This window comes from Rhinolophus sinicus, chromosome 4 (genome assembly GCF_057876585.1).
Source record: "Rhinolophus sinicus isolate RSI-liver-muscle chromosome 4, RSI-T2T, whole genome shotgun sequence".
In the NCBI taxonomy this organism is placed as follows: Eukaryota; Metazoa; Chordata; class Mammalia; order Chiroptera; family Rhinolophidae; genus Rhinolophus; species Rhinolophus sinicus.
Genome location: NC_142504.1, coordinates 70198560 through 70224524, shown reverse-complemented (window position 1 = coordinate 70224524; position 25965 = coordinate 70198560). Strand labels below are relative to the sequence as shown.

General features: G+C 39.3%; 1 protein-coding gene across 1 annotated transcript in view; it reads right to left on the bottom strand.

The window, feature by feature from the left end:
• The window catches only part of L3MBTL4 (L3MBTL histone methyl-lysine binding protein 4), a 331967-nt gene that overhangs the window by 283722 nt on the left and 22280 nt on the right, over window positions 1-25965 (bottom strand). The window contains exon 4 of the mRNA XM_019755692.3: window positions 6900-6991. Coding sequence (XP_019611251.2) covers window positions 6900-6991 — 92 coding nt within the window. The remainder of the gene's footprint in view (window positions 1-6899; window positions 6992-25965) is intronic.

Here is a 25965-nt window from a genome sequence, read left to right as displayed (position 1 = left end):
CATGAAAATTAGCAAACAATTTAAGTACAAAAATGATAAAGAGAACTACAATTTACAAAGATCATTATCATAATAGTGTGCAGAAGTTAAAGGTGGACCCACTCCGCGTAGAGAGAGAGACCATTTAAGAAACTTTCGCTACAATTTACGTGAAAAAAAGCCAGGGCTTATTCCGAAATTAAGGCAGTAATGGTAGTGGTACAGACAAGACTTTGGTTCACATGAACTGAAGAATTAAGAGGTAAAATTTGAGTAGACTAGACTGTCCAACACACACAGAGCACAGACAGGAAGGAGTCAGGCTGGCTGCCGGGAGATGAGTATAGAGGGTCGTTCCCAGGGAACAGGAGCCCAGGAAGCCACTGATGGAAGGAGGCTGAGAAGATGAGTCTGGTTTGAACATACTGAGCTGTGGAGCATCCAAGTGAGGGGATAGGAAGACCAAGAGAAAGACCCAGGAGGTTAGGAACTCCATTGTGTCTAGGTGGAATGGAAGTTAAGGAGGTAGATGAGATGGTCAGGGAGCCATGCAAGGAATGAATGGCTAGGAAAAAGCAAAATCAGAAGCTGACAGCGGACAGAGTTTTGGAGTGCAGGGAGCATAAGGCGACCCAACATGTGTCTGGCTTTGAAATCCTGAAGGTCATTTTCCTGGGCACAGTTTCAGACAGTGGTGGAAGTATAGGCCAGGGTGCAGGAGACAGAAAAGGAAAAAGTTAGAAAAATCAAGAAAAGAGAAAATGCAACCTACAATTTCAAGCTGGACTGGACTAAGGAGATGAGTTAAAGAGGAAAATGCAAAATAAAGGACCAGTAATTTTTTAAAAGATGGAACAGACTTAAGTGTATTTGTATTCTAAACGGAAAGGTTCAGAAGAGAAGCAAAGTTAAATTATAAGCAGGTCATGAGATAACTGGTGGACTGAGATTTCTAGAAAAGTAGAAACAGGAAAAATACAAAGCACAGGTAAAGGGATGAGTGATGGGAGGAGGGCACTTCTTCCAGTCCTACAGGGAGGAGGTGAGAGTAGGTGTGGTGAGTAAGGTTTGCAGGAGGAAGTGGAAGGGGGTCTCACCACATCCATCAAAGGAGCGCCTACCTTCTGCTGGGAGTGAGGAAACATGGCTGCGAGAACTGCCCTCCTAGGAAATGGGGAACGTGCAGCCTGATAACCCAGGAGGGCGGCCAGACACTGCCTGGTTCGGTGGAGACGATGGTTTTCAGGACCACCAATTTGTAGGGCTTTCTGGTTCTCCTTCAGCAATGCGTGGCAGCCTCCGTTCAGAAGTTTGAAGGCAAACATGATTCATCCAGAGCCAAGATTTTGGCAGGCATGTATATATGGCAGGTATATATATATATGGAAATGATGAGTGGAGGATAAGGAAGGTGAAGATCCTGGCAGAATGGCTGAAATGATGGAACCAGGGGGCCTAGGCTGGCTAGGGGCAAATGTGGAGCCAGAAGACAAAAAAAGGAAGAATTCAACAACTATAACCCTAATTAAAAGAAAAATTGGTACTGTGGAATGACAGTGGGCAAGATCAGATAGTGAGATTTAAAGTTCAACACTGCAGAAGAGGCCATGGAGTAGGTGGACTGAATTGACAAGGAGGCTCAGGTCCCTGGGAAGAGGCACTCAAGGCCCTAGGGAGTCAGGCGGACTGTTACGTGGGCAAAGGAATGTCCAAGGATGACAACACGACTGCGTGTGGAAGCGGGTGGCAGGGAAGAGGGGAGGCATAAGGAAGGTAGGGGTGTGAGCGCACACACACACACATACACACACACACAAATGAAGTAATAAGAGTGGAAACAGTAGCAGTGCGATGGCACAACCCTCAAAGGAGGAAGGGGGCTGGGTGTGGCAATGAAAGGGTAATAATGAGTGAGTGGGGAGCGACGGGAATGCTGGGCCTGCTGACATTGAAGGATGGACAAGGGGATCTGGTAGAGGGGACAGAGTGCTCTCAGGAAGCAGAGGCCACAGCAGGAAGCAGGTGTACATTCTGGCTGGAGAAAGGAGTGACCAATATGTTGAGTTGTTGATGACGCTGCATCATTTGTTTTACCACAGGCAGGAGTGGGGGCTGCAGAAGTCACAGGAGAATAACAGGAGGACGATGACCCATGAGAAGGCATTCCGACTAGGGGCAGACCCGCATCAAAAATGGAAAGGGGATGGCATTTGTGGTGGGCAGAACCGTGGCCCACAAGATGGTCACAGCCTAATCCCTGAACCTGTGAATGTGGTATCTTGCATGGCAAAAGGAATTTTGCAGATGTGATTAAGTGAAGAACCTAGAGATGGGGAGATTATCCCAGAATATCCAGGTGGGCCCAATGTTACCACAAGGGTCCTTATAAGAGGGAGGTAGAAGGATCAGAGAAGGAGACAAGACAATGAAACCAAGGTTGGAGCGATGTGATGCAAGTCAAGGAAGCTGGTGGCCCCTAGAAGCCAGAAAAGGCAAAGAAACAGGTCTTCCCTGACATCCTGCAGAAGAAACATAGCTATACTGACCCATTTTAGACTGTTGACTTTCTGAACTTTGTGATAAGTTTGTGTTGTGTTAGCCACTAAGTTTGTGGTCATTTATTACAGCAGCCAAAGGAAATTAATACAACACCTTAGCTACATGGAATTCAAATTAAAACCAAACTATAGAAGACACATAAAGAAGTCCAAGAGAGTTTTCACTTTTCTCATGATGATTTTTATGTGGTTCTGAAATAACAAATTATTTTTAAAATGTGGTCGTGTCCCTGCTTTGCAGTGGCCTAAGGACATGTTTGCCGTATCTACTCTGCAATACAACACTGGCTGCAAGAGAGGAACATGGACCTGGGGAGGAAAGGTTTCTGGGCCTTTTCAAAAAAGGTTTCAGTGACTAGGGACAACAGGAACGTGCGGTTTTGGGGGAGGGGGGACTTGTTGTCACCAGTACAAACTGTACTGAGTGAAGGCAGGCTGTGGTCCCTTGGTCAGAGGCCTGGGAATCTTACAGACGTGATTTGCCTCCAGAGTTCTGGGGCTGGTACAGGTGGAGATCTAGGCCTGCTCATGGTCAAGTAACACTACGAAGGGGAGTCTGGTCTTCAGGGACTCCTGTGCTGTCCCCTGATCCTCACTCCCACCATGTGAGTCAGGCAGGTGGCGTTTGCCTGATAAGTCCTCAGTGACGGTCAGAGTGGGCAGGCTATGACAGCTACATGAATGGGCGTCTCTTAGGGGGGACATGGAGAGCAAGAAGAGACACAGAGGCCTTCAAACACGGGTAAAAACTCTGAAATCTCAAGTGGAGGTGGAAGCAAGCAGGAGCCAATGCATGAAACATCCAAACAGGCATGGAAGAAGTTCCATGTTGATGTGCGTCAGCAGATGGGGCAGATGGGGGCCTTTGATTCCAGGCTGGTGAATGTGGCGACAGGGTGAATAGAATGCCTTAGGAAATTACATGGGCTGGGTTAGATGATGGGCAAGGAGAGAGAAGAGGGAAACTATTTTAATACTAACCTCAAAACAAATGAAAAAATATTTCAAAGTTTAAATGAAATCAAGATAGGCACATTTCACTAGTAATAAAGAGAAAATACCTTTAACTTTTCTGTCAACAGAAGGTGTTTATATCCTTGTATAGTCATTATCCCAGATGGTAAAATAAATTATAAAATATAACACTGTTTACTTTCCCTTGTACAAAAATTTAAAACAGACATATAGATATGTAAAACCCTGTGTATAAATAAAATAAGTGTACTCTCCTTAAAAAAATATACACACGTTTTCTTGGTAGACTATGTACCAGATTTGCATGACAACATTGATCACATGTGCATGTGTGTATCTGTGATCACTGGTACATCTTCTACAACTTCAATATTAGGATGGAAATTATAAATTAAGAGTAAAGTAATACTTTAACGTCTTTTGACAGTTTTACATTCAGGAGACGCAAACTATTTTAAGTGTTATTTCAACATTTCAGTGTCAAAAGCTGAAGAGTTCCATCTCAGCGGGCTAACCTGCACCTCTGTTATACCACATATTTGCCCTATGAAAATGGACATTGCTAGTCAAGAGCACAGTGTCAATACAAATTGAGTTCAGTCTGAGACTCCTTCTTGGAAGGCTGGCATGAACCATCTGCCTTTTTGATCCTACTGAAACCGATTTTTAATTTTAAACCATGCTTATTTCATCTTAGAATATATATGTCAAGATAGAGTAACTATTTCTTGAGCACAAGCATCTTCTTAGGTCATCAGGAAAAACCAGGCATAATAACCAATAAGCTTCATTCTTCTCATTCAAGGTCGGATAAGACCCCCTCTCAGCATGGAACACCGAGTAAACTTATTAGTTGGACATGCCACTGACTATTAACCTTCTACCTGATGCTGTTATCATGCTTTATGGGCATATCTTATAACCAACTACATGTCAAGATTTTGAGAAACCATGTCATAAACTCCTTAATGTTTCAGTTGAGGTCTTACATGGTGCTTTGAACACAGAGAACCTTAAAAATGTGAGTAGCTTGACTTAAATTATGAGTAAAGAGAATGGCACTCCAACATATGAGACGTGTCTGCTTTCTGGTGTATTAACTTACTGTTACCTTCAGAGTTTACAAACATCACTGCCCATCGCCATTCAATGGGCAGTTTCGCAGACTTTCCGCACCCTCCAAAGAGAACCCATTCCTGTTTTCACATGCCCCAGACTGTCCTTCACTTAGTGCTTTCCAGTACCTCATCTGTCAGGTCTCTGTAACGTTGAGGGCGAAAAGTTATATGACCCATTGCCAATTATTACACAGTACCCAATATAACCATAAGGATTTATTTCAGGAATAGAAATCCCCCATTTGCCCCTTGGTGGTTTTTTAGTTAACACCAGATCACAGGAAAAAATCTGGGAGAGATAGTCTCTTTTCTGCAGGTGTTTTCACACTAGTTGATACAACTTAAAGGATCTTAAAGGAGAAACTCTGAGAAATAATGTCAGCACACTGACTGGCCGAGGTGAGGGGGAGAATGCAGGAGCTAGACAGAGAATTGAACACTTTGCCACCTTCAGCCAAAACCTGCCTTGCTCTGGAAATTAGAACAAGCTTCACCCCTAATGCCCAAATATCAGATTCAATCCTTGGTGGAGATGAGAGAGGATCTGTGTCCTGGGATTCTGATCTGAGGAAATAGCACAGGTCTACTTCCTAAGACACTGCTCCATTCATGGCCAATTTTGTTACATGTAAGTTCTAACCTCAATCATTGACTGTTCCTACATGACTTCTGGTGGCCTTGAGACCCTGTACGGTGAGTGATCCCATTCAACCCTAACTTGTGGCCTCTGATTGAACCTCGAATCCTGGACACTGGCTGGACTACATCTGCCCTTGGGGGTCATGGCACCTGATGGGCTTTGGCCAGCTCCTGGTCTGGCCCACTCCACCCTGCTGATCTGCAGTGGCCACTGCAGCAAGGGCACAGCACAGGCACAGTGAGAGAGGGAGAGGCTGGCCCCGAGTTACACTGCACTGCCCTAGTCACTGCTACCCCCTTTAAAGACCTCAACACTCAGAAGAGGTTTCACAGAGGTATTCAACACTGACTCATCATATGAGTAGGCACTGTGAGGAAACATGAAAGAAAAGGAAGAAGACATCTTTTACCTATCGAATTTATATGCTTTTGGTGGAACAAACACCCTAAGTCTCACCAAGTGGCACCAATGCAGGATAGCAGGGACCTAACTTCTATGTAGGAACTGCATAGTCCTTAAAACCTGCTACCATAGTAGACGTCTATCCTGAACACAGAAGCCCCAAGGAGGTTCTCAAGCTACAAATGTCCAGGCTCCACCCCCTGAGGTTCCCATTTAGTAGGTCTTGAAAATACCCACACATGGGTGTTTTCCAAAGCTTCACAAAAGTATCTGATGTGAAGCCTGGGTTCAGAACCAATGACAGGATATTTATTATTTCTTAAATGTGAGGTGCCAGCACTTGTTTTCTCAGTCTTTCCCTTTTTGCACCACATCTTCTCCCGTATTCTATTGCCATGTCTACGATTGTAATTATTAGCCTTTTCACATAGTAAAAGTACTAGATGTAAGTGAACAGATGTCATGAAAAGTGAAGCAAATAAAAAGTTTTAGCTTCTCGCTGCTGGTTAAAATGCAATGTAATGATGCAGATCTGATGTAATGTCTTACAAAAATTGCCCCTGAAATACTGAAAACACAGACTGAGAAGAATAGGGCAATAGCAGGTTTGGTACTTCGGGTAAAGATGAACCCCGAAAGCTGCAGGTCCCCGGTGCCAGTAGTCACTTGGTCAAGGGAGCTCCCATAAGATGCTCTGGGCATCTTTACAGTCAGGCAGGATCTGATTCAGGGGTCTCACTGTCTCCTCTAACATGCTGCCTGACCCACCATATCCATGCAACACATCAAAACACATCCCTCAAGCCTGATCCTTGGGTGGATATATGCAAGTAATATCAGCTAATAAAAAGAAAGACTAACACTTATCTAGAGTTCACTTTGTGCATAATCATCCTATGTCTTTTACATGTACAACTGGTTTAATCCTACAACAACCCAAAGAGGTAGATATGGTACTTTCCCTACTTTATTGACGAGGTAACTGAGGAATAGAGAGGATGAATGACTTGCCCAAGGTCATAGAGCTGGTAGGTAGTATCACTGGGTTTCAAACCCAGGCGTCCAGTTCTGGAGCACACATTCCAAAACACTGAAGCTTTGATTAGCTTCGTTATGTCACTTTCCAGCAACTACAATTCAAATAAGCCGGTGTGCTACCAACTTAATTTTAATTAATTCTTGTAAGTGTTGATTCCTTACAAAAATATAAGACCTTCAGTGGTTCACCTTGGAAAACAGTTCAACGGGTGCGGCTATAGCCTTCTGTTCTTTCAAGTACTGCTCCCAAGACCACGTGTCCTGTGCAGCCGCTGAAGGGACTGGAAAGAAAAACACAATGACTTTTCTTGAAACAATTAGTGACAGAAAAATAATAAAGTTTAATTGAAGATAAACCCAAGAAGCAGGCTAATTAATTAAATTGGTAATAAGAAGACAAAGCAACTAATAAGAGCCTTCTCTCTCACTTTCTGTGAGCACTTAGTGCAATCATCTTAACCACTCCGTATTCAGCTTTTCCTGTTTTAGAACAGGCTTATGAATATATCCCAACCCCAAGAGGACTCCTGGTGAACATCTCACTCCTCTCACAGAAGAGTGAACAGGTACAGGTTCATCTAGAAGATGATTTGGTTAATTTTAAGGTGAATCACTTGAAAACTTTTTTAGAATCTCCTTTCACTTTCATATCTCTTTTTCGTGTGAATGTCAATTAGTAAAATCTGTAAGAAGGCAATATGGAAATACATGTCAAAAGCCTTAAAAATTATTTATATACTTTGAACCAGCACTTTTCCTCCTAGAAATTTGTCTTAATACAATTACAGTGGATATGCCCAAGGGACAAACACAAGGTTTTTATCTTAGAACTCCTTATAATAATGAAATATTGGGAACAAACTAAAGGTGCACTAAGTGGGAGTTAATTAAACGCATTGTATAGACATGTCATTTTAATAACTGGCCATAAAATTAAATTGTAGCAAAATGTTTAATGGCAGAGAAAACCTATGTTACTAATACATGACTCAGTTAAAAAAAAGCAATTTATGAAAAAAATGATCCTTTTGGGTAAAATATGTAATGGAAATAAAAAGACAAATTATATAAATCAAAATCTTAAATGAAGTCAGCTTTAGCTGCCAAGATTATAAAAAATTTCTTCCCAATATTCTTTGTGCTTTATTTTTCCACTTTCAAAATTTTCTAGGTGAATCCTTTGTAATTCAAAAAAATATCATTTTTAAATAATAAAAATCTACCAAATAGGATTAATAATTGTTTTAAGTTTATATTCTATGTCTCAGTAATTCTTCCTCTACTATTACGTGCTAAGGAAGGCATCAGAATAAAATATAATGGAAAAATGCACATCACAACATTATTACAACAAAAATGCAAAATAATATTGATATGGGAGAAATGTTAAATAAATTATGGTACACATGCACAAACATGATTATGAAGTTTTCAAAATCCATATTTTTTAAATAACAAAATACCTTGAGAATTTTCTGGGATAAGTAAAAATCAAAGTAAAGACACAAAATGGTATGTATTACACAATCTTAAATTTTAAAATACAAATGATTATATAAATTAAAACATTCACTTATTGAAAATATTTATAAAGCACCATCTTTGTGCAAGGTAATATACATATATGTGTGTCCACACATAAAAACACACACACATAGAAAAACATTTGCAAATAGACAGCAAAATATTAACAGGGGCTATATATGGGTGGTAGGATTAATATAAATATTCTTTCCTTATTTGTTACTTTCTACAGTTTTGAAATTCTCTACACGTATTATTACTTAACTCCCCCCCACACACACACACACTCACGTACACCCATCCTTAGAGAAGACTTGTCAACATTTTTTAACATTTATCTTGATGTAAATTGTTCCAGAAGAAGGTACAGATGGTAAAAGGTCAGAATTGCATTAGCACTGGTGGTGACAGGTGGTAAGATATACCTCTAAGTCAAACATTTGAAACAGTTCAAGACAATAAAGCAACATAATGGAATAACAAACACAAAAATCCATCAAGTTATGCAGGAAGAATTCATGTAGACTTTTAATCATTTAAAAAATATTTTCTGAGCTCCTCTTAATATGCCAAGAAGATTGCTGTCAGCTGGAATACAAAATATAAGCCAGTCCCTGGTCTAGTAGATGAAAAATAAATAAATAACACACATTACTTTTCCTTTGATATTCATAAAGAGGGTGCCAAAAAATGTATACACATTTTAGGAAAGGAAAAAACTATTAAGATTGTAATACTCAATATATACCGGTAACAAAACATGAATACAAGTCATGTTTGACTTCTGCAATTACAGGAGGTGCTCAAAGTGGTTACCATCAGCATCCAGACACTTCTGATTATGGTGAACTACTGCTTGAGCAACGTTGACCAAAGTGTCCACTTGTATACATTTTTTTTTGACACCCCAAGCATGTATCTGACAAAAAAGAGAGTATTTTATGCTCAGGTAATAAAGGAAAAATATGTTAATTTATAGTTTTAAAATAGGCATACACAGAGTGCATACATTAACACTTACTATGTACCAATCACAACACACTAACTTGTTATTGCAAACGATACTTACTAAGGTATAAGAATTTTAATCATCAAATAAGGCTAACATAATTGTCATGATGGATTTTCTTGCTTTGTTTGAAAACAGTGAGACATCATAGTGTGATTTCTATGGAAGAGCTTATAGTCTTTTGGCCCATGATAGCACTTAAAGATCTGCTGACATTTCTACCACAACATGAGATGTTTTATTTTTCTAAACAGAGAAAGCAATTTGACAAACCCTGAAGATGATCTGGTAAGATTATTCAACATCCCTATTTTCACATAAACATTTTACTACATTACAATTATATGCTTTACAAAAAAATTACAGCAGTGTTGGCTCCAAAGCAAATATAGATATCTCATTTTCTACAACAGCTGTGTTCTTAAAAAAGTTGTGTGTAATTTCTCAATTTAATCCTATTTCCAATTGTCGTTTCACCAGAAATAAATGGTATCTAAGACCTTCTTTTATGATCACATGAGTATGCAATGAACCTTTTTAAATGTATCAGGAAAAGAAAACATAATATCAAACAATAACAACTTTCAATGAATTAAATTTCTGTAAAGCAAGTGCGTGAGCAATATAGAGCCTGCAGGAGAGAGGAGGGAATGCCGAGATCAGCTGCACCAGGAGCCTGCATACAGGCCTTCCCTCATCACTGATTCTAAAGGATTCTATCACCCTTCAATGTTTCTTCACCTTGCTTTATTCTTTATCACTGGGCTTATATTAGCCAAAATTAACATTAGTGAAATGAACCAGTTTGCTTATTTAGAATTAGAATGTAAGGTCCTAAAAAGAAGGGATCTTGCTGGTCTATTCATCTCTGTGTCCCGGGAGCTATAATCGTGCCTGGCCATAAATATGTGTTTAATGAGTTAAAGGAAGGAGGCAGTTAGAATTGCACTTCTTGCTTTAAAAATTAATTCAAAGCTATCTATTATGACCAACCCATTTCTCAACTTCCTGGAGGGAAGGACCCAATTATGGGACAGCTCTGCTTCAGCCATCAAATTTACTTTATTTTTATACCGTTTCTTCAGACATTCCATAGATTGGACCTTCGTTTTATAGAATATTGGTTTGTAAACCCTAAATTTCTTTTTACTATCACACTGGCTATAGCAAAGTGTTACAATTATTACTCGTCTGCCAAACACTACTAATTTACAAAATATATTTGATTGTATATTATGTCACTTAAATTACACTTATTATATGCCAGGTATTGAATCAGGTGGTTGGGGTGCATGTGTCAGTGTGTGTGTGTGTGTGTGTATGTGTGTGTGTGTGTGTGTGTGTATGTATAATGTGTAACACTGAATTTATAACTTTATTTTATAATTCTAAGAAACCGAGGCTTACAGAGGCCACACATCTAGAAAAGTCTGGATTTAAACATTCGTAGACCATGTACTCCCACTTCATAAACTGCCTCACTTTAGTATACATCATCAAGATGTAGCAGAAATGCTTATTAAGTTAGCAACTTTTACTGTAAAATTAAGTCTGCAGGGAAATTAATGAGCTCACTCACTGAAATGCAATACTTTCCCTTATGTAGAAATAGGCAGGGCTTCTTTGTCTGAGCTGTATGAGGTGGGGTACATGTGTGTTTCCTTTCATATGAAAGTAAGGAAGATTCCCTCAGCTGATCTGCAGACCTGAGGTGTTTGGTTTACTTATCCTCAGCCAAATTTGCAGATCAGCAAAAACTGCAACTTCTTTCACAAAAAGTGGCAATTCGTGCCTGCTGAAATAGCAAGATGACACACTTACTCTTTACCACTCACTGAATCTTGCTTTGTTCTCCTACACACACTTTGAGGTTTGTTTGCCTAGTCATCACATTAGCAAGAGCAAGGCTATAAATTGAAAGCAAAGAACACAGAAAAAAACAAAAATAAACAAAAACACCTGTCTACGACAACCCAAGTAAAATGTCAGGAAAGCAAGATGGCAGAAGCCAAGCTCACTGACCAAGGCCACATCATGAGGTGATAGCAAACTGCTTCTAAGTGCTTACCTTCTTGTTGTGCTGTTATTACTACCAGGAGCTCATGTCACCACATACATATCACATTCCTGCAGCACACCGTTCTTTTTTTTTAAACGATGGCCATGAACCAGAGTCCTCCACTGACCATGATTATTTTTCTTGCCTGCAACTTCAAGTACAGGCCTACAGGAGCTAACAACAAAAGCAGTGGATGCAAAGAAACACACGGGACCCAGAGGAAGCTGCCGACAGACCATTCACAATGGGGGTCAACTACAGAAGCAATGGTCCAAGGGGGGCAGTGAGAGGAGAGAGAATTCAACCGTGGGCTACGCAATGGAGTAGGAGGGTCCATTGCTGAGAAAAACAAACCTACCAGTATGGCAAAAGAAAGGAGCTAAGCAGCACGCAAGTCAAGGAGTGGCAGGTTCCATGCCTGATGGGCTGAAGGCTGGGCATTGACTAATATTCTTGAGGGTGTGCACATAGATACCAACTTACGAATGGACAACTGCATTTTCCTGAGGTAGGTCATGTCCATAGACAACAGAACACTGAGATACACAGATTCTTAGCTCTCAAAAAAGTATCCCTTTTACAAAGCATTCACAGTGTCTAATGGGATTGGGCTGCAACGTCCCCCAGTAAAAAGGGCTTGCAAATCGAATATGACATATCCCTAAATTTTGAGGAATTTTTTTAAATTATGTAAACCACAATTGTGTCCTACTTTATTATTTCAGATCTGGAGTTCTGAACAATCGAGTTCATTTAAATTAATAATAATTAAAAAAAAACCTTTACTTTGTAATTTAATTCTTTATATGCGTACTCTTCCATATGTGCACACTAGTGTGTTTGTTCTCAACCTTTCCTATAAAAATCTATAACACAAAAAGCATAGCATGCTATTTAAATACGGAAGGACACCTAGTTGCTATCTAGCCCTGTGATTTTTATCAAACCTTAAATTTCTCTCTCGCATGACCCCATTTTTACTTATAAAGATAGCCTATGAGGAGCCCCAACACTAAACACCCCACAAGTTGAATTACTCTGGCCACTTCACACTCTGCTCACTCAGCCTCCCATTCGCCCCCTCTGAGAGCACAGGCTGAAAAATCACTGATGGACAAATGCCTCATTTCGGCAATAAAAACATCCAGTTTTAGAAAACTTCACAACATTTATTAGCAATTTTCTGAACTAAAATTAAAAATGGCAGGGTTGAAGAATGAATAAATTATCATTCCTAAGGACGAAACCATGTAGTCTCAAGACTCATGTCTTAGAGCAATATCTTTCCAAGTCCATTAGCCATAACAACAACCTGTCACACCAATATTTCAACTTCATTTTCAAAGTTACACTGTATATGGCTCCTGCAGGTAACATTTTAGAATATGTGAGAAAATCGATTGTCAGTAGCAGCCAACGAATTTTACAACACCGTGACATAAATAATGCCTTCTTTTGTGGTACCAACTGGAAGTGATACAATCTTCCTAATGTTAACAACTTATCACTGCTGGGTAATAACCCCTGAAGCAGCAGCTCCCTGAATATAACTGCACTTTCCAAACTCTCACATTTTAATAACTCTGCCATGTCTCTATAGCAAGGACTTTCCTATGCTCTACCTAAAACATTTTTCATTTGCACATACAGGCTGCTTCTCATTTCAGTATAACTGAACTTAAAAATCTCCCTAGGCAAAGCAGGTACTGAGTGTTGGGAGATGCACAGAGAACTTGACTCTTGTCCTCATGTGACATTTACTCTGCTGGGCAAACACACATGCAGCAAATGTCACCCCCACCCAACCTGCTATATGGCAAGATTCAGTGTTTTGGTGACTAAACAAGCAGCCACGAGTGCTAATAAGCACTAGTTAAGAAACCCAAATAATGTGTCTGGAAACAGCAGAAAAAGGATTAATTCTGAACAGAGAAATTCTGGAGACCGTTGCTTTTTGAGACAAACAGAAATTTAGCAGGCAATCCAGGGAGCAACAGCAGGAGCAAAGCAAGAAAGGCTGAAAAGGAAAGAACCTCTGCAAATGCCAGAATCTGTCAAGTATTAACATAAAGCTCGCAGGAACACACAGAGAAGAGGCTGGATTGCCGGATTGGGAGGAAGCAAAACTAAGATCATGAAAGTCTGCCTGAGGAGTCTGACCTTTATTCTACTGGTTTTAGAGAACCATTAGAGACTTCTGAGTGGTAAATGATATCAGAATTTACTAATCAGTGCTAGGTAAGGATGCAACGGATGTGAGAGATGAAGGTTAAAGACCGAGAGTGATAACAGAACAGTCTTGGCAAGAGATAATATGGATGTTCCCTAAAGAAAGGTGGGAATAAAACTGAGGGACAGTGCAGAAATAAAATCAACAGACTGTGGCAAACAACTGCTTACGGGGGTGGATGGTACAGAAGGCAAAGATGAACTTCAGGTTCAATGCTGGGTACCCAGAAAGAGATTAGCAAACTGAGGGAGCTAGCACAGGGTGAGGTAGAAAAGATGGGATTATTTTCATAGATGCTGAATTTTAGGTATCTGAAATTATATATATCCAACAAAAGGTAATTCAAATCTTTTTTAAAGAGGCAATGGAGAAATAGTAAGAAATAAGCACCAAGGACAGAATGTGAATGTCTACATGACAGGTGAGTAAGGAGCTAGGGAAGCAGCAAGAGGAATAAGCAGAGTTGGAAGGGGCTCCAAGGAAACACAGAGAGACCTGGAAGCCAAGGGCCAATGGTTTCCCAAGGACTGGAGGATTAGCACATCGAATACTGAAGACGGTCAAGTAAGACCAAGATGGGAGAAGAGACTGCAGGGTTTGGTATCCAGGGTGTCACAGTGAAGCCAGACTGCAAGAGGCCAAACAGTTAAAACAAAGTACTGGGAAGGCAGCACACGTGCACCACATTTTGAGACATTTACAAATGAAGAGGAAGAGACAGGTAACATGAAAGCTTGAGGGGGAAAAACAGAGTCAAGGTAAAGAATTCTTTCTTTTTTCTTTTTCTTTCTCCCCTTCCCTTCCCTTCCCTTCCCTTCCCTTCCCTTCCCTTCCCTTCCCTTCCCTTCCCTTCCCTTCCCTTCCCTTCCCTTCCCTTCCCTTCCCTTCCCTTCCCTTCCCTTCCCTTCCCTTCCCTTCCCTTCCCTTCCCTTCCCTTCCCTTCCCTTCCCTTCCCTTCCCTTCCTTTCCTATGAATATAGGAAGAAGGAGGCATTTTGTTTCATCAGCTAAGGGAAATGAATCTAGAGAGAGAAATGAGGCTCTTGGAAGACAGAATGAGGGAGAGAAGCAGAACAGAGAGAATGTTTATAAAGAACACAGGTAGAGGAAGGGCCCTGAGATGAAAAGGCAGGTGATAAATCAAAGTTAAAAACAAGGACTTTTAGGGTGCTGGGAGAAAGACCGAAGGACATTACACTGAGCACCCTTGATCTCTTTCACTACGTAAGAGGCTGTCTGCTAAGAGTCAATGTTATACTGGTAATGTTGGGAGAGTTACAGAAATTCAACTAAGATCAAATATAAGGACTACAAAACATTCCTGAGAGCCCCACTCAGTTAAGCTGGAGATTCTGCGGAAGGGCGATTGGCACTAAGGGACTTTCTCCATCAGCTCTTGGCAGTCTGGGAGTGGGAGCAGATGGTGAAGTTTGCAGACAGCTGGGAACTGATGAGGAGATGGCCAAGTGGATGAGAGACTCGACGCCAAGAGAAGATGAGATAAAATGTTTAAGAGGCCCCAACTGATGTAGGAATACGTCTCTGTGAGTCCCCAAATGATGTAGGGGACTTTGGAGTGAGTGAATGAGTGTCGGGATCATGTCTTGTGAGATCGGAAACACGGACCCAGAAGAGGCAAAGAGTTTTAAAAAGAGGATAGTTTATTGAAAGCAAAGGGTCAGACCTCCCGAGTGGGATGGGGGGTCCCAAATGGGGGTGCCCAGTGACTGAGGCAAAAGCTCTTACTTTTATACCTTCCCTTGACTGCTTGGGGAAGCGGGCTGGCACCTTCTAATGGAATTCATCTATCAGGTTTGTCCCGTTTGCCCATCCTGAAGGGACTAATGAACCCATCCCTATCTATTGGGTCTGGGTCTGCTCCTTTGTCTGGCCAAAAGGGATTTGAGATAATTTATTAACCTCAGGACACATCTCATATCTTTGTCCTGGAGTGAAGGAGACATTCCAGAACCTGGAGTTTCAGGATATGGCTGTTTTTTTGTTTATTCCACCAGGGACCTTCTTGTCTACCTAACGACATGCTAACTAACCTGTCTCACAACTGGCCTTGGAGGCACATGAAATCTGAAAGCAACTGAAAAAGAATAAGAAGGAATGGAAAGGCTAAATAAAATACAGGATATGATATTTTTTAAAACCTTCCACAGAATTAAAGGAGTGAAAAGAACTGAGCGTTATGAGGGTGTGATCAAGAGGATTTCAGAATTCAAAATTTGGTGAATCATCAGTTTATTCAACGTACGTCGATGTCTGGCACTATGCTCAGATGTTGCAACCAGCTGACAGAAGAACAATGCAAAAAACTAACCGAAATCTGAGTTTAGTAAAGAAGAAAGGTGTAAGCAATTTATTCTAATGTGGAGGTTTCCTAGGAACTTGTTAGAAATGCAAATTTTGGAGGCCATACCCCAGGCTTAATGATTCAGAAACTCTGAGGGTGGGACCAGTAATTGTGTTTTAACAACCATCTAAGTAATCTATTGCATGCTAAAATTTGAGAACCACTGTTCGAACATAACCTGAAGAAACCTACAAAGCAGAAAGAAAATTAATTCTGATTGATATCATCAAAGAAAGCTTCCCAGATGATGTAACATGTGCCTTAAAGGACAACGTATGTATGACAGTGATAGCATCACTGTCATCTGGGAAATTATTAGAAATACAAATTTCGGGCATCAGTTAAAATTTTGGGTATCTACTGAATCAGAAACTTTAGGGGTGGGGCCCAGCAATCTGTTTTAACAAGTCTTCCAAGTGACTCTGATGCAACTATTGTTTGAGAATCACTGCTTAGAGTGAGGGCCAGACTTCTCTGCAGATAGCCCTACAGACAGGGGCAGGATAAGACCTCTCTGACCACAGTTTGTTCCTGAATTTCCATGAGTCTCCACCTCCCCCAACATGTATTTTGACAATAAGGATCTCTCTTCCTTTCAAAAGACAGAATCTAATTACAACATGGTGCTAAGAATTTCAGTCTTGAGCCTCTATGTGCTGTGAAACTAGTGGATGTTTTTAAGCAAACAAATACCAAGGTAAGTTTTAGACTTGTTTCTCCTCTGCCCTGCATATTGTTGGTTTTGTGGTTGTTTGACTTTTTGTTTTTTGGTATTTTTTTAAAGGTACTGTTGGTGGCCATCTTAGAGACAATGACATAGAGTAAGGAGGGAGGACAGGCAATAGAGGTATCAGAAAGGAAGCTGTCTCAACAGCAGGCATGAGATGATGAGGGCTTGATTTGAGATGGCTGCTGCGAGGATTGAGACGAGGGGAAGGAATTCAGAGAGGTATCTGAAGGAGACTTGACAATATTGGACAGCCAATGAAATGGCAAAGAGAGGGCTTTGACACTTCCAGCTTAGAAAACTGAGTTTATAATTGTGCCTGCCATTAAGCAAGACAAAACTAGAGGAACAGGCTTAGAGAGCAAGACGAATACATTTTCAGAGATGCTGAATCTCTGAAATATAAAGGAAACTAGAGGATATTCAGGATGAGCTGTCTAGGAGGCATTTATAGCTAATTTTTCAAGAGAAACATCAGAAGTGGAAACTTGGATTCAGTGGCCCTCAGTGTACAGGGGATTAAAGCAGAGGAGATTCTCGGGGAGCATATGCAGAGCACAAAGAAGGCAGGGCCAAGAATAGAAGCCTAGGGAACTGCAATGTTGAAGATGTGGGTAAAAGAAAAACAATCGTAAAGGACAGTGAGAAGGCGCAACCACAGAAACAGGATGAATGAGATAGGGAATATTTTCAAAAAGGAGAGAATAGTCACTATCATATTTGATAAAAATGTAAAACATCAACAAAGACCACAGAAATTAACTGGCAGGACATAAGTGGTCTTTAACTGAGATCTGAGCTCAGAGATTGTCTAAAGAGGCAGGTAAAAGCAAAGATCTGAAGCTGAAGAAAAAACTAAGATCGAGAAGAAGTAGTGAGATTAGCCTCAGGATGGTTTCTATGAGAAAACAAGGAATGGGTGCTGGTTCAAGGGGTGTGGAGGTAAACAGGAGAAAGGTTGGAAGGCTAGTCCAACCTGGTGATGAGGACATGGTTCACAGGTATGCATTTGGAAATGTGTCCTGGAAATGGTCATCTTCTGAAGTGACAGGCTCAAAGAGCCATGAGATAATAGTGATGGAAGAGTCATGATGATAAGACAGAAAAAAACCAATTTGAGCCAGGTGCTCATTGATTCAACAAACAGGGTCTTCTATGACACAGACCCTGTGTTAGGTACTAATGATTCAAAGAAGCACAAGAGATAGTTTTACCCTTAAGGAGCTTGAGACTTAGCTGGAAACTAGAAAAGTACTGTACAAGGAAAATCCAACTACAGAGACATGAGCTAAGGGCTATGAGAACACAGTACATAAAAAATCATCATTGTCTTGAAGATACTGTTCATTCAGTTTTCATTTTTCACTCAACAAACATTAATGTAATGCTTACTATGAGCTAGGAGGTTATAATACAGTACTAAACAAACAAAAATCTCCACCTTTATCCACCATAACTTCTAGTGTGTGAAGACAGACTATAAACAAGATTAAGTAAGTAAAATACATAGCATGTCAAGTCAGATGGCAATAATTATTACAGAGAAAATGAAGCACAGAAAAGGCTTAGGCAATATGAGAAGGAGGAGCTATGTGATTTTTAGTTATGATGTCTTTTCATCAGAAACAATGGAGGCAAGAAGACAATGGAGTAGCAGCCTTGACATGCTGAAAACCGTAAAACTATCAAGTAAAAATTATATATCCAATGAAAACATCCTCCAAAAATGAGAGTGAAATAAAATTTTCAGATTTACTAAAGACTGTTTTTGATATGTCTATCATTTTTTTCTACAGAATACAGTTTCCACTCTTGACTTTTTCCTCATACCTAGACCGTTCATTTAGTATCCTAAAAACACTCTTATTTCTTTTAAACATTTAAGTCTTTAATCTTTGGAATTCCTTTTTATATAGATAGCCAGTTTGGCAACCATAATCTATTAAATAATCTATGTTTTGTCCTTCTGAATTTATTTACCATCTTTTTTATATATTATATTCTCACATCTCCTTCTGGTTTTTCTATTCTGTTCCACAGATTCTGCAACTATTACTATACAACCAGAATGAAGGGGATGTCAGTATGAAATGTCTCTATCCAATTTAAATTGGATATATATATATATATATATATATATATATATTTGCACACGATATGATTTTATAGCTAGAAAAACTAGGAAAATCTCATTATAAGCTATAGAATTAATGTTGGATTGTTGATAGACGATAAAAAGTCATTAGCTTTTCTGTTTGTCATTTATCAGCACAGAGAAATTGAAGGGGGGAAAATATTACACCTATGAAAGCAATAAAGTATTATCTATATCCATATATATATCTATATATAGATATAGATGTATATCTATATATAGATATATATATGGTTTCATCTCTTATTTTTAAAGCTTACGCCACTTATTAAATTTGGGATTTATTTTATTCACTAAAAAACTCCAAGATATTAGGTTGGTGCAAAAGTAATTGTGGTTTAAATGGTTAAAAATAATTGCAAAAACCACAATTACTTTTGCACCAACCTAATATAATGAATATCAATGATGATAGTAATATTATTTCCTGATTTCAATTGAAATTATTTTGGTGTTTTGCTAATATATTTGCTATTATAATTTGGTAAATAATTTTTATTATATTTAATCCTATTTCATATCAAAATGTTGTAAGGAATAACAGTTAAATTTTATCAAAAGCCTTTTCAGTATTAAAGATCATTATATGGCTTTTCCCTTTTAATTTGTTGATGAATGTATCAATTTTGTTGGCAGGTTTTATAATATTGAACTCTGTTTCATTGCTGAATTTTGTATTACTGAATATTATAACTTCCTTGGTAATAGGTATCATTTTTCTAATACATTGTTGGATGATATTTGCCAATATTTATTTAGAATTTCATATTTGTATTTATGTGTGATATGCATTGATAATCTAGAGGGTTTTCTTGTGTTTTTTGTTTGTTTGTTTTTGTATTATGCTCCTCAGGTTTAACACTGGCTTCATATTTTCAGCTTTTTATATGGCCTTGAAGAATTTGACTATCTGTTATTTTAAAGGTTAAGAACAGTTCAGCTATGACCCTGGCTGGACCTCATCTTCCAGTCTCTTCTACTGTATGTCCTATTCAAATGTTCAACCTTTTCCTGGGTATATTTTGATAATCATTAGTTTGCTAGGAAATCATCTAGTTCAAATGTGTTGCTATAGAGATTCATATATCATTCTCTCTCACTTCTACTTGTTTCAAAAACTTCCCCTACATCGTTAGTTACTTTTCGTCTCTTAGTAATTAAGGTTAAGATGCATACAAAGCACGCTGGTTTCAGACTTAGGAGAATGGGAAAATGGTGACACCATTAAAAAAGACCAAGAACAAAGAGAAAAAGAAGGATGAAGAAGGTGTGAATTGATATTGTGAAGGATAACCAAGGAAGTCCACTTCCAGTGTGAAGCTGGGATATTAATCTGTAGCTAGGGAGAAAAAACTCGGGTAGCATCAAGATAATAACAGAAGTCGCCAGGAGAAAAAGTGTAAAATAAGAAGAGAATCGTCATTGAAACACAGGGAATCTCAACATTTATGGAAGGTAGAGAGTGAAGAACTGATAAAGAGAATGCACTGAGACATAAAAACCAGGACAGACTGATGTTGAGAATACAAGGAAAGAGCAAGTAAAAAAGGAGGAGGAGAAGGGACAGGAGGGAAGAAGGGAAGGAAGAGAAGATGGAGAAAGAGAAGGATGTAGAGAGAGGAAGAAATAGAGTCAACACCTCAATTCAGAGATCAAGTCAGACAGGGGAATGTGGAACAGAATAATGAAGACAAGAAAAAGTTGCCAAACGAATGACTGGTCCCTTTAACAACAGGACTGAATGAGGATCAGGTTTCCTGAGTGGGCCCAGATCTGTCACTAGAAGAGAGAGTAAAGAACTAAAGAATAAAAAATAAAAAAAAGAAAAAAAGAAAAAAAGAAAGAAAAAAGAAAGAAAAGAAAATCTGAATACTGGAATATACAGGTGATGGTGAAGTTTACGGTAAAGAGCACATTCATATGCAGATTTCCAAATGTCATCTGATTACCTCCCTTGACATGCAGTAGTTGCGGGGCAGGCAGGTGCATGAAAATAATTTTCATCACTGAGATTCCTTAATGAAGGCCCATATACTTATTGGTTGATATTAAAACACTTTATCAATACCAACCTATAAGTCATCAAATTAACATACGCCTATATAAGATGACAATATTCTCTTCATAAAGTGATTAACTACATATTTCCTTTGACCTTTTACATCTATATATCCCACAGACATCTAATGAAATCCGTTAAATATAGAATAGCTCCAGTTGTTATTGCTACCTTCATTAATTTAATTAATTATGTCTTTCAGAACTTAGACTTTCCTCTATTCAAGATATCCCCTGCTGGGCTGTAATTAATGGACATACTTAAAACACTATTCAAGATTGCTTTTTCTCTTGATATTAGAAGTTTCTAAAATAAATTCTTTCCAAAATCATACTTTTACCTCTTAACTTTCTAACCTTTCAAAACAATAATCATTCTCAGTGAATGTAAATTTAAAAATCCATGAAGGAACACTGAGTTTCAGTTGATTAGCAGACCACTTAAGGCAATGAAGAGTCGTTTTTTTAGTTGAAAGATAAATTAGCACTGTTTAAAGGAAAGCTTTAATGTAAAAACATCTAGAACAGTCACAAAATTAAATTCCTAGAAAGCACATTCAAAGCCCTCAGTGAAGATCCCACTAGTCCCCACCAGCCTCCTCTCCACTGAACTCTTTGGGCCTCTAACAATGAGAGCCTTTAGTCCTTACTTGAATGATGCTGTTAATGAAACAAGAAAGTGCAATAACTGTCGACCTAATGACTACCAAGCCCTAAACTATGTGCTAAGGAGCTCAATAATGGCATTGTTCCCTTTGCAACAGGAAGAAAATAATTCCCATTTCTTGCAAGGAAGCCCAAAGTGATTCTGCAAGTTAGAATTTGTGGTAGGCAGAATAATGTCCTCCCAAAGAGGTCCATACCTAATCCTTAGAAACTGACTATGTTAACATCACGAGGCAAAAGAGATTTTGCAGATGTGATTATATCAAGGTCCTTGAGATGGGGAAGTTATCTTGGATTATCCAGGAGGGCCTAATGTAATCACAGGCGTCCCTAAAAGTGGAGAAGCTTTCCCAGCTGTGGTCACAAGAAGATATGACTATGACAGAAGGGTAAGAGAAATGCTACCTTGCCAGCTTTGAAGATGGAGTAAGGGACCATGAGCCAAGAACTGCAAGTGGCTTCTAGAAGCTGAAAGAGGCAAGCAAGGAAACACACCCTCCCCTAAAGCCTCCAGAAACACAGCCCTGCGCACATGTCGTCGTTAGCCCAGTGTGACCCATGTCTTATTTCTAACCTGCAGACAATATGTAAGACAATAAATCTCTGCTGTTGGAGCTGTTAAGTTGTAGCTACAGGAAACTAATACAGAACTGTACATTAGAAGCAATAAATAATAATATTCAGTAAACTGTTCAAACTCACCACTAGAAAGTTTCTAAATGCTCAGTAACTATGAAAATGGACAAAATAATCATATTTAATTTGCCTAAAAAATAAGAAGGAATCCACGAATAATAAATTAGCTTAGGGCAATAGTTACCACATAGTATTCTCTGATTTGTACTGAAGTTCACTGTAGAAAACATAGAAATTAGAAAAGAACACCTAAGAGAATGCATCCATAGCTAATATTTTCCTATCTCTTTAAGGTGATGTTCCAGGAATTAATTTATAATAGTCAGCATCAAAAACCCTTTACTACCTTACCGTTTTTTTGTACAGAAAGCTTATGATGTTAACTCTCCAAAATAGTTTTAAATACAGTCATAAAGCTTCAGGGCTGAGCGGTATCTAATAAATCACCTAATCATTTTAAAGATGAAAGAAGTGATTTCCCCAAGGTTTAGTTTCGGCATAAATGTCTTCTTTCATGGACCCATTACCCTGATAAGCCATAAATGTGCACTAATTTAAATAACTGGTTTTAATTCCCAAGCATCCTATGTTTTAAAAATCATCAATAAAATACAGCTTCCTTTGTCAAATTAAATCCTGAACTGCTGAATTCAGATTTACTATTATAAAAAATTAATTATGACAACTATCTGAGAACAGTAATTTATCCTAAGATCCTAAGCACTGTGAAGATAACTACAGACAATTAAAAGCACAAAAACATGGCAAACTATGGCTTATCTTTGGTAGAATACTTTTCAACATAGAACAAAATTAAAGCAGCATGTCAGACTTCTAAAACCTAGCTTTATATAACCTCATGTTTACTTGTGGAAAAAATGTTTCTACTTCAAAATCTCTGTCACACAGTTTGGTTCATTCTAGGTACCAGCTTCACACACAGAGAGCTGTGCCAAGTCCTGAGGCATGCAGAGAACAGCACACTATGCCCACCCCAAGGTGCCTGCCTGCCCAGAACACCATCCATGGTTCTGAGGACACCATCCTGGTTCTGCTCTGGCTTCTCTTCCTTCTCCCTCTTCCCCTCCCTCACCCCAAGAGGCTATCCTCAGTCTTCTGCTAACTGCTCCTTAGAGAGGTCTCCCCAAATTCACAGCTTCACCTACCACCCACACACAAACCCCAAATACAAACCTGCCCCTCAGACTGCTATCACGAGCATCTGGCCTAGACACTTCAAATGTTTCATAGGCTTTCAATCTCCACACAAAAACCAAGCATTGTCCCTCAAATGTGGTCGCCATGTTCCTTAGGTCAGTGAATGGTACCTATACTACATTCGGTGATCGCTCTTCCAGCCCCTGTAGTCAGCCATTTACTAGATCCTGTGGCTCTTGCCTCCTACTATCTTTGGAATCTATCTCCTCCTCTCAGCCACCCTTGGCCCTGTAGTAGATGAGCAGGACCACCTATCAGTTCTTGGCAATACTTTGATTGTTCAGTTCCTCTTTTGCCCACACTCGCTACCCCACCTTAGTCCAGGGATATCCCTGGAGTTCTCTCTCCACAAGAGAGGTTATCACTCTCCTGCCCAAAGCTTCAGAGTCTCTTTAATATCCAACCAGCTTAGCATAGCAAATCAGGTGCTTCTCCGTTGGCCCAAACCAGCTTTTAGCCTCATCAACTGCTTTCTCTCTTCACTCATTCAACAAGTACTTATGGAGGACCCAGTATGGGCTAAGTTCTAAGGTCACACAGTGGACAAAAACAGACATGATCCCTCACTCACAAGCTTTAAAATCTAGTAGGGAAGACTCAAGTAATCCGAAATATAATCACAAATGATATTACGTCATTTCATAGAATACAGGACCTTGAGAGCGTAGAACTCCCACCCCCCACACCCTTACCCCCACCTAGTCTGGGAGATCAGCGAAAGCTTTCCTAATGAAAAAGGAGGGGCATTCCAGGCCGGAAGCACAGCAAGTTCAGGAGGTCTGTGGCAGAACCTGAAATAAGGCCAGCACTGTCAGAGCACAAGGAACGAGTGGGCACATGGCTGGAGATGAGGCCAAAGAGACAAGAAAGGCCAGGTACTCCAGGTCTTAGAAACCTTACTGAGGATTTGCTCATCTCCTACCCTACAGGAAACAGAAAGCATTTGAAAGGTTTTCAGCAAAGAAAAGATAGGGCTGTTGACAAGATGAGGCTTATGTTTTGAAAAGAGCAATGTGGCTGCATTGTGGAGACTGGATTAGGTCATGTCAAGAGTAGGTCTAGAGATGTCAGCTGGGACAACCCGGTGAAGGATGACAGGATGAAAGCTTTGACTCAAATAGCACCAGGAAAGATGAAAAGCATAGAAAGACTGGAGAAATAGTCCAGAAGCTGAAGCAACAGCCCTGATGGCAGACTTCCCAGGGAAGTGAAAAAACAAGGTGTCGAGATGGCCACACAACTCTTGGCTTGGGCACCCGATAGGTGGGCCAGTCGCCAAACTAAGGAGACCTTCATATCTCTAGGACCATTGGGTGTGAGCGTATCTAAGATGATAATGACTTTAAATCAAATATAAGATCTTTTATCCCCAAGTAATTGACACAATTCTCAAGTGTTCAAAAGTTTGTGTACTTTTATAACTCTATATACCTTTTAAATCTACTCTACTTACTAAACACCAAACCCATGCCACTATCATTTTCCCCTGTTCTTTATTTTCATCAGAACAGCCACAGAATATCGTCAATTACCTTCTATTTTCACTTAAAGTGTTTTTCAAAAAAAAAAAAATTATTTTCTACGCGTAGTTACATCCCAAAGAGGCTTTTCAGCAAAGGCTGTGAGAAACATGTTGTGCTGCTTCCAGTTATATCAGGTATATAAGGAAAGAGCAACCAAACGAGTTTTTAAAAGTTTAAACTTCTTATGTGTCTATTCCTCAAAGAAAAATAAGTTCTTTCTTAAGTAGGATAAAAACACTTTTTAAAAAAAATGCCTCACCCACTGCTAATGCTCTAGAGTAAGTAGTTTTTAAACAGTCCTTTAGGAATCTCCTAAGCAAAATATGAGCGTCTTTACCAAAAAGAACCTAAAATTACTAAAAACTAATACATAAATTCCCTATTTAAGCTGTTCAAGAAAAATGTCCTTTGTTGAGTATTTACCAACAGCCGCACACATTATAAACATGTTTTTCATTTAATCCTGACAATTTTATGGGGTAAGAGATATGACCTATTATTTCACAAACAAGAAAATTGAGGCTCACAGAAGTGAAATAACTTACTGGCAGCCACACAATGAAGTGGCAAAACCAAAATTCAAATGAGGTCTGCTTGATTCTAAGTGCAGGCTCTATACTTCCTTTCAAATAACAAAAGAAGTCATTCTTGAGAAAGAATTATTAAAAGTTGGACTTCTAAAAGATAACATTTACCCTGGGCTCAAGACAAAACCATGGCTGAATACCCAGTGCTAGGCTATCTATCTATATCGACTGCCTGTGTGCAGCTGGCCTAAACATCAGGGAAGTTTCTATTTATTGCACTGTCTTCATTGTGAGTTAGGTGCTATCTTAGAGGAAGCTTTTTTTTTTTTTTTTTTTTTTTTTTTTTTTAGTGGGTTCAATTACACATATGGAAATCAGTGGAAAAATAAGATTTTGATCATGAACATGCCAAGTGAACTTCCAGTCTATAAACAGCTACCATACAAATGCAGCTTTGCACTTAAGCACTAAAACAACTAATAACGTTAGCAAAGCAGCAAGAACAAATCACCAATTCCTAGCTCTTTCTGGCTTTTGAGGGAAATCCACAGGATTCTCCGG